Source organism: Terrapene carolina, unplaced genomic scaffold, assembly GCF_002925995.2.
Source record: "Terrapene carolina triunguis isolate 2854851 unplaced genomic scaffold, T_m_triunguis-2.0 Scaffold34955, whole genome shotgun sequence".
In the NCBI taxonomy this organism is placed as follows: domain Eukaryota; kingdom Metazoa; phylum Chordata; order Testudines; family Emydidae; genus Terrapene; species Terrapene triunguis.
This window is the reverse complement of record NW_020699306.1, coordinates 22,295-32,377: the sequence shown is the minus strand read 5'-3', so window position 1 is coordinate 32,377 and position 10,083 is coordinate 22,295. Positions and strand designations below refer to the sequence as shown.

General features: G+C 43.9%; 1 protein-coding gene across 1 annotated transcript; it reads right to left on the bottom strand.

Annotated features, from left to right (window-relative positions):
* Positions 1-871: 871 nt before the first annotated feature.
* On the bottom strand, positions 872-2,613 carry LOC113405280 (maestro heat-like repeat-containing protein family member 2B). The gene is made up of 2 exons (XM_026646335.1): positions 2,412-2,613; positions 872-1,246 (listed from the first exon to the last, which is right to left on the bottom strand). The coding sequence occupies exons 1-2, from the start codon at positions 2,499-2,501 to the stop codon at positions 983-985; spliced, it is 354 nt and encodes a 117-aa protein (XP_026502120.1). The 5' UTR covers positions 2,502-2,613; the 3' UTR covers positions 872-982.
* Positions 2,614-10,083: the final 7,470 nt, after the last annotated feature.

The following is a 10,083-nucleotide window of genomic DNA, read 5'->3' as shown; positions in this document are numbered from 1 at the left end:
ACTCTACAGACACAAGGGGTTGGGAGAAACTTGGCCCAAGCGGAGAGCGGGCAGGAAGCCCCACAGGCTGAAGGGCCGGAGAGGGAAGTAGCCCAGGGGAAGGAATCGCTAGTTCAAGTGGTTCACTGCTATCCCTAGAGCCCCTGGGCTGGGACCTGGAGTAGAGGGTGGGCCCAGGTCCCTCCCTCTCCACTCCCCTTTTCTGGGACACGAATGGGACAGTTGATACCCCAGTTCAGGGGTGAGAAACAGTGCCCTGCACCCCCACAAGAGGAGAAAGTGCGGGACGCAACATAATAGTGCCGGCAATTTGCCACACTGGACATACAACTATGAGACCAAATATTCGTGGCCATCCTATGTCCCCTTCACAAAGGGTGTCCCTATCCTCTGTTGGCCAGAAGCTGGGACTGGGCAACAGGGGACGGATCACTTGACAATTACCTGTTCTGTTCATTCCCTCTGGAGCATGTGGCACTGGCCACTGTCGGAAGACAGGATACTGGGCTAGATGGACCTTTGGTCTGATCCAGTATGGCCGTTCTTATGGTCTTAGATTCCAGCATGATAACTGATAACTCAGTTAGGGATCTTTAAAGGAAATGATGGATCTGCTTCCAGTCCAGTTTTAAGTACCCAGGACAGCAACTCTATTCTAGCAGCCGCACCCTCACTGATACCAAGCAGAGGTCTGATGATAATATTGGCTCTATTCTTTGTAATCAGCCAGGGATTTGGACTTGAAGCTGTCATGCTACCAGGAAACCAACAGCCACTGCTAATTTCCAGAGTGAGGTCAATTCAGGTGTCTAGAGAGGTAGATGTTTCCAACAATACACTCCAGTTATACCAGTAAAGATAGGTCTTTAGGATATCAAAGCAGCTATTAATTAATGGAAACAGAATGACACTTAATTTCTCTCCGCACCCCACCTTAACATGCTCTTGGACCTTCCTGCAGAAAGACCCAGGCTATTAACCTTTAGGAATTATCCCAAACTGTCTGCTGCTTAAATAAAGCCCTACATCTCCCAGTAAAGCTGTGGGATCCATGTTTCACCAAGATGAACGCAATAGGTAGCGGTATATACCTGTTCATCGGCAGAGGTTCGCCGAGGAGGCTGGAGATCACTGTCTCTAGGTCACGGTGAGCTAAAATGGACACCGCCTCCACCAGGAACTGCCTCAAGCTGCCCTCCTGGATAGAGGGCATGTGGCTATATATTATAACCAGGATATCTGGCACCTGGAAGGAACAAAACCAGAAAGAAATGTCCCTTTTTCTTTCTCTCCATTCATTCTGCAGAATCAAAACCTTTATTTAGCCATTTAGCCAGTTGCTGCTTTTTTAGAAATTCTTCACTTCAAGAAACAAATGTTCAAATATGTCTGCATAAATTTAACCCACAAAAATTGCCCACACTTGGCTGTAAAAACTAACACTGACACACACACATACATACCAGGTAATTTAATGTGGTGGTGCCCAGCTATGCATTAAATAAACCCGTTCGCATGCACAAAAGAAGGCTTTCCTTGCCCACATTTTGCAGGTGTGATTTAAGCAGCCAAATCTGACCATTTGCCTCGAAGAATGCGGAGTTCATAAACAACCACAAGCACAAAATATGCAAGTGCTTTAAACACAGTGTGCAAATACCTGGGACTATGAACAGGTGACGACCTCTCATATTCACTCCTAACCCTTCACATCTTCAAAACACTGTGCAAACATGGCAGTTCTGCTGCGAGGGTTCCCTGTCCTGAGACCTTTCACCAGCCTTGTTAGAAGATTTGTGGAGTGCTCCTTTCATCTAGCCCTAACGCACTGGGCTCCAGAATAAGGCATATAAATAGTGGATCCCAAAGACACTATAGTTTTCTCCCTCCCTCCCCCCTTCTATTCTTAAAGAGTATGTCTACACAGCAGAAAAAAACCCCACAGCAGTGTAAAAGTGTAGCTGTTCCTGGTTGGGCTGGAGCCCAGGCTCTGAAACCTGGCAAGAGGGTGGGTCTCAGAGCCCAGGCTCCAGACTGACTGGGAATGACCACAGTGCTATTTTTATCCAGGTAGCCCTTAGCCATAGGCCTCCTAAGAACTGGATGATTCCAAGTGCCAGTCATTCTGTCTTGTTGTATTTTCCCCAGAGTCTGTTTTTTCAAGCCTTTCTTGGCTAAATACTGTGGCAACAAGCTAGACAAATAAATAACCAACCATCTTCCTTTTCCCTTGGATTATCTCTGTCTACTGCGATTGATTCTGCCATTGCCTATCTTAGGGTAGGAACAGAGATGGAATCGACTCTATGTCCGAGGGGGAGAAACAGCAAGATTTTTGTTCATTACACATAAGGGCAAAGATCTAAAAGCCTAGAGTTTAGGCAGAAAACCTCTCCAGTTTCCCGTTTTACCTTGTCCAGCATGGCATCTCCACACTCCTTCAGGATGATCTTCATCCACAGTCCAGCTGCCGTGGCACAGGTGGGGCTGGCAGACAACATACCACCCAATGTGGCCTTAATAAAGTCTGTGGCCTGTTCTGAAGGAAAGTACTCACTAACAACCTGGGAACAAATCAAAAACAGGAGAGACTGCAATGATGTCTGGCTTTTTAAAAATGGAGGCCTAATATCTCTATGAAAAGCTATATGCATCAGCAAATTGTTAATTAGCCTCATGTCTAGTGAGCCATTTGGGATTACAATTCTCTCGACAGTCTAGAGACGACATTTTTGTATTCGACACTAATGAGATCAGGTTAGAGCCAAAGCCTCTGTGGCACAGTTAGCACAACATTGTACTGGAGATGCAGGAGGGAAGTTTCCAGTTTGTTTCTCTTCTATACACGGCATCTTTTTACAACTTATCCAATGAAGTAAAGAGAGGCATGCACACAAACATAGGCTAAGGCAAACCCACAAAGTGACAGAATGAAGACTGGGTGGTTTCTCAGCTTGATGTTCCACTAACACAGTTTTTTCTCGTGGATGGCTGGATAGGTACATGTGTGCGCAGCTGCGTGCGTATTTTCATGTGCGTGCAACATTCTGTGGCATCTGGTTTTTACATGGCATTCATAGCACACATCTATGAAAAGCATCTTGCTGGTTACTAGCAATGAATGCCCCGCTCCCACAGCTCACTCCAAGTACGGAAAGGCATCATAAAAGCTTAAATGTGAAATGAATAGTGCCCGGCCACTAGAACATCCGCACAAGCTTTTTGAGTCAGTTACCCTGGCCATTTTGGAAGACGCCTGAAACAGAGCCTCCGGGTCTGGAGCTGTTAGTGCTTCACGGAGACATCTCAGCTCCTCCGCCGCTGACCCCAGGTTCATGGACTGGCCTGGAGTGGAGAAAAGAAGAAAAAGTACTGTAACAATTCATGAAACTGAACCTCTATTGCATGGATATTCATACAGAAGGATCCATGTGCTATGCTGTTATCAGCATAGTGTAAAATCTTGGCCCCATCGAAGTCAATGGCAAAACTCCTGTTGACTGTAATGGAGTCAGGATTACACCCTAAATGTCTGAAAGTTAACAGTAGTGGTATGTTATTGTGAATGATACAGGATTGAACAAGCACTGTATTCAGCTTGGAGCAGCTTTCTGGGGGTGTCTGGTTTCAGTAGCCTCTCTGCTCTCAGTATTTAAATCTAATCTCATAGTCAAGTACAAGTCATGCAGATAGATCTCAGGTTCCAATGTAGAGGTGAATCCCTCCACCAAACTCGCATTGTAAAAGAGATGGGTCTGGACAAAAACTTCGGCAGGAAACCCAGGCTCATCAGTCACTTCTAAACAATGCTGGGATTTCTATTTTGTACATGCAAAGATTGGAGTCCCTTCTTCTGTTTCTGAATCACCAACACTGTTTTTAGGACTGATTAATAATAATTGGAAATAGGGTGACCAGATGTCCCGATTTTATAGGGACAGTCCCAATTTTGGGGTCTTTTTCTTATATAGACTCCTATTACCCCCCACCCCCTGTTCCGATGTTTCACATTTGCTGTCTGGTCACCCTAATTGGAAATGGCCTTAAACGATAACCAAGCTCTATCCCTTTACATCTAGCCATTAGGTGAAAAGAATATCCTACTCTTTCACAAAGGGGAAAATGGCCTACACTTACTCCAGTAGCTTTGAATGCTCATGACAGAGGGCTGCTGGAAGAACTTTTTGTTTAAAGAATTATTCCAGGAAACCCCTCCAATACAGCCAGTGGCAGGGTAAAGAGAATGAAAATGTTTAGTACCAAGGGCTTGTCTACATGGAGATAGTCAAGAAAGCTAATCCAAATTAATTTTCAAAATGCATTAGTTAAACTTCATTAAACACCTATGGGGACACACTTCTTTAGAATTAAAGGGGCCTTATTTCAGGCTAGTTTCATTCATGTAATTCACTAAAATTAATAAGGGCCATTTTAATTCAGAATCAGAGCATCCACACATGTGTTTAATGCCACTTTAAATTTACACCGTTAGTTCATTTGGATTAACTTTCCTTAGTGTCCCTGTGTAGACAAGCCCTAAGGAATTTAGCAGTTATCTACCTGTATGCAGACCATTTATTATTTGTACAGTTCCCAAAAGTGTGCTAGGCTCTTTACACATCATAATCTTCTCTTCTAATCAGGTATTTACAAGATGCCACCATTCTGTTATCTAAGTGCTAACAGACAGGACAGAAAGAACTAGACAGGCAGAAAAATGGACATTACAACAGTGAAAGAAGGTGAAGAGTTACTTATACCTGCTAATGGTGAAGAATTACTTATACCTGCTAATGGTCTCCTCACCTTGTATACAGAGAAGGCAGCTGATACAGTCAACCACCCACTGACGGGACGTGGCCAGTGAATCACAGCTGTATGGTGCTATTAGTCCAATCAGAGATCCAAACCGATTAAAACTTTCCTGAGTCTAATTACAAAAGAATGAAGAATGAACGTTCTCCAGCTGTACTAGACTTCACTTGCCATCCTTATTGTCGATATCAGTCAGCTCTGTGTTTTTGGGGAACCAGGGCGCAGTATCTAGCCGGTGTGACTCATGAAGGACACCCCTCACCCCGTCTCTGTTTGAACCAAAACCGATCAGAGAAAAGGCTTGCAGAGAACAATGAAGGGCATGGGGAGACACACCTAGACCCCCCCTGACAAGGGTGACAAGATTAAGACGTCTCCATTTTTGCATACAGAATGTAGAACAGAGACAACTCCCCTAGCCTCATCTGCATGAAAGATGGGATAGGAATTTGCATAAAGAATGAGGAACGGGGAACCGCACTGAACTCTGGGACCAGAAAAGCAGGGACGCACTGCATGATGGGAATCCCTGCTCCAGATGCTAATGAACTTACACCTGCACACACCCAGCTCAGCAATTATCAGAGCAATTCTAGTAATAAATCTTTGATTGATATCCCAAAATACTGTAGCAGCCTAGTTGCCTTGTGAGCTCCCTGTAAGAAAACAACACCCATAGCCAAGAGTGATCAGCTCCTATTGTCTAGCCCAGGGGTCGGCAACCTTTCAGAAGTGGTGTGCCGAGTCTTCATTTATTCACTCTCATTTAAGGTTTCACATGCCAGTCATATATTTTAACGTTTTTAGAAGGTCTCTTTCTATAAGTCTATAATATAGAAATAAACTATTGTTGTATGTAAAGTAAATAAGGTTTTTAAAATGTTTAAGAAGCTTCATTTATAATTAAATTAAAATGTAGAGCCCCCCGGACCGGTGGCCAGGACCCGGGCAGTGTGAGTGCCACTGAAAATCAGCTCGCGTGCTGCCTTTGGCACGTGTGCAATAGGTTCCCTACCCCTGGCCTAGCCTAAAGAAAATCCTTGAGCCATCAGTTTACCCATAAACAAATCTAGTGTTCTCCCTTGAGCCATTGTATTTTCTCTACAAAACCCCCGACCTATGCCCAAGTAAGGGTTCTGATGTATAGACCCAAACTCTGCATCAGTTCCATTGGGATTCCATCTCCTGACTGATCGTGCTGGGGGCTCTGCCTGTCTCCAGCACTCAGGACCCTGAGCTACCACCAACACCTGGGAACCCCGACCAGTTCAAGCCTCATGGAGTGGGGGAGATCCCTCTCTCTCTCTCTCTGTTTTCTTTTCTACCTCAGGTATTAACCTTTAAAATGTAACTGTTATGTTTGTTTAGCCCTCCTTGTGTAGTTATCACTGTTATTCAATAAATAACTTTTATGGTTCAGCTGGTTGCTTCTCTCTCTCTCTCTCTCTCTCTCTCTGAATTTTACTCTTTTGTGTTTTTAGCTTCCCCCATTTACTCTGCAGCAACGCTTCTTGCACCTAAGCTAAAGATCCCTGTAGTGCCCCAAAATACTGTGGGGTTTGCTCATCAAGTGTGTTACTCCCAGTACAATTGTAATGTGAAAGTGTGATAGGGACATGTTAAACTTGGGGCACATAAGGGAGGGGCAGCTGAAAGTGCTGTTCAACCCAGCCTATTGAGACCAGGGGCACATAAGGGTACCAGCTTGAAAGTGCTGCTTAACCCAGCCCACTGAATACAGGGACATATGAGGGGATCAGCTGGGGAGTGCTGATTGACTTGCTCTGCTAGTGTGTGTGCGTGCGCATCTTCATCTAGTTCTAGTTATTAGCCCTGGGGAACCTAGGTCCTGCAGGATAGCTCCATTGGGAGGGGACTTGTAGAAAGAAGGAGTAGAGCTCCATATGGACACACAAGTGACATAAGCAGCATATTAACAGAATTACAGAAAACTCCCCCTCCCCCAGAAGAGTAACCCTAATCAATGAGCCTACCCAAAGTGACAGGCACATCTGATAACATTGTGCCTCTGATTCCTGTACTGAACTGGGTAATGCACATTGGAAAACATAATCCCAATTGTACATACAAATGGATGGGGTCTAAATTAGCTGTTATCACTCAAGAAAGAGACCTCAGAGTCATTGTGTACAGTTCTCTGAAAGCATCTGCTCAACATGCAGTCAAAAACCATAACAACATGTTAGGAACCATTAGGAAAGGGATCGATAATAAGACAGTAAATATCATTATGCCACTACATAAATCTATACTACCCCCACACCTTGAATACTGCGTGCAGTTTTGGTCATCTCATCTCAAAAAAGATATGTTAGATTTGGAAGAAATACAGAGAAGAGCAACAAAAATTATTAGGCGTATGGGACAACTTCTCGTACAAGGAGAGATTAAAAAGACAGGGACTTTTCAGCTTGGAAAAGAGACGACTAAGAGGGAATATGATAGAGAACTATAAAATCATGACTGGTGTAGAGAAAGTCAATAAGGAAGTGTTATTTAGCCCTTCACATAACACAGGAACAAGGGGTCACCCAATGAAATTAATAGGCAGCAGGTTTAAAACAAACAAAAGGAAGCATTTCTTCACACAATGCAGTCAACCTGTGGAACTCCTTGCCAGGGAGATGTTGTGAAGGCCAAAAGTATAACTGGGTTCAAAAAAGAATGAGATGAGTTCACGGAGTATAGGTCCATCAATGGCTATTAGCTAACATGGTCAGGGATGCAACCCCATGATCTGGGTGTCTCTAAACCTCTGACTGCCAGAAGCTGGGGCTGGGACTGTCCAACAGGGGATGGTTCACTTGACAATTGCCTTGTTCTGTTCATTCCCTCTTAAGCATCTGGCACCCACCACTGTCAGAAGACAGGATACTGGGCTAGATGAACCATTCTTCTGGGGGATCCAGGATAGCCACTCTTATGTTTTATGTTCTTAGCTGATTAAATAGAAATTCAGCTTTAGCATCTTGGGAGCATAAGAACCAAGGATGCATTTGTGACACTGGCAGACCAGTCAACCTGTGTATGACCCATAATAACTTAACAAGAGGCGCTTCTGCTGTATCAAGACAGTTCACTTGCATGTGAATTTCTACGAGATGTATTAGTCTAGCAATCATCAACTCATTCAAAAATGAACAATAGAGGCTAAGTGTATTTGTCTGTGTTTATCTATACCCGGTTAGAAGTTTCACAATGTAACCAAATTAGCTTGTAGATGCTAATTCCCTTTCATGTCTTAATTGCCTTAATTATGTATGCAAGGTGTTCAGTTAACCTTAAAATCAAAGATGTAAGACACTCCAGGAAACCAATCATTTCTACATTATCTTCAGCTTAACTATCTGTGTTATAACGGAAGAATGGCTAATTACCTTATGTGAAGGAATGTAACTAGTTTACTGTGTTAATAGAATGATAATAGAAGATTATCTTCAAAGCAAAGTACAACAGGTGATCTGCATTGGGGGAAGGTCCTTCTGTGACAATTTCTGTGAGGTAGGCGTGTCAGCCTGCTAGAATAGCTATAAAAGAGAAGGCTCGGGCCTGAGCCTATCATCTCTAGTCTGCTTAAACTTTGAACAGGGAAAGTGTAAGCCATAGGACAGAGATTTTCCAAATAATCATTTGGAATAACCTGGAAAGTGCATGGAAAAACTAACAGACTTTACATCTAAGCTGCCTTTGGATTCTGATCTGTTGGGATGATTCCAGAGAGACTTTTACAAACCAGCAGTTTATTCCATCACTGTTGTGATCTTGAACTATGAACATTGAAAGTCACTTGTATGGCTATTGATCATTTAACCATTTGTCACTCTCTTCTTTCTTTTAACAATAAATCTTAGATTTAGTTATTAAGGACTGGCTGACAGCATGATATTTAGGAAAGACCTGAGATTCATATTGACCTGGGGATAAGCATCCGGTCCTTTATGATCAGTGAACCTCACATATGGTGAGCCACGTTTTCAGTAACCCCTCACTATATTAGACATAGAATATCAGGGTTGGAAGGGACCTGAGGAGGTCATCTAGTCTAACCCCGTGCTCAAAGCAGGACCAATCCCCAGAGAGATTTTTACCCCACTTCCCTAAATGGCCTCCTTAAGGATTGAAGTCACAACGCTGGGTTTAGCAGGCCGCTGCTCAAACCACTGAGCTATCCCTCCCCCTTCTTCCAAGACATGGATGTTTAGATGGGAGCCAAGGTCTGGACTGCCAAAAGGGGACTGCGTTTGGCATCTTGTTAACTAGGGTGGGAGCTCTTCTGTTGTTGACTTGGTGAATCTAATTATAGAATAAGCCATCAGTTTGGGGGATTGTCTGCCCTCTACTTCTTGCAGTCTGCCCGGAGTGTGGTCACAGCATTGTTGTGTAAACCTCTCTTCTGGAAGCAGGGGGATCTTAGTCACCTTGAGATCCCAGCTGCTGCCCTGGAAGAGTTTTTCATGTATTTGCGTTGAGTGTCAGATCTGATATAAGCAGGGAAGTCAGCTCAAGGAAGAGTAAGAGGCTATACTCACTGTGCTATTAACTGTCTCTTGATAGGCAGTCAGCAGCTGGGTGCTGGCCTGCAAGGCCCTTTCTCTCTCCCACTCCTTCTCTGAACTGAACCATGTCCTTAGTAGCTGTTGGTAGAGCAGGGGAATGGACAGAGTTAGTACCAGAAAATCCCTCCCAAATGTTCCTCTTAAACAGGTTTAATTGTCACTAAAATCCCTCTCCAAAGCATCTGATCTCGGTGTAGCAAAGGAATGACATGTCTAATGGAAGAGCCCCTTAGATATACAAGTCCCAGGGACCAGATTCACCTCTGGTGATTGAAGCCAAAGGAGTTACATGAGAGATGAAAATCTGGGCCCGTGTATGTGATGTCTGCTGTAGACTGTCTGATGGGAGCTGTCTAGCACATTGCATGCTGTTTGATGTCTGCTGCTGTGGTCTGTTTCCTGGGCAACTTCTCCCATGTCGAGTGGCAAAATGACAGAGAGGAGCATTTCTTTATATTAATTTGAATAAGAGCAGAGAAGTCCCCCCCGCCTTTTATAACTTCATTTTTATACTGAAGGTGCATCAAACTCCCCACCCCTCAGCTCTTCAAGATATTCTGTTCATGTCTGAGGAACAGGAAGTCTCCTCTGAATGAGTTTCCATACACAGGGCTTAACTCAATATTAATGAATTCCTCTTAGAAGAAGTGATCAGTTTCAACTGGTTCTCTTGGATTTGGCTACTGCAGTG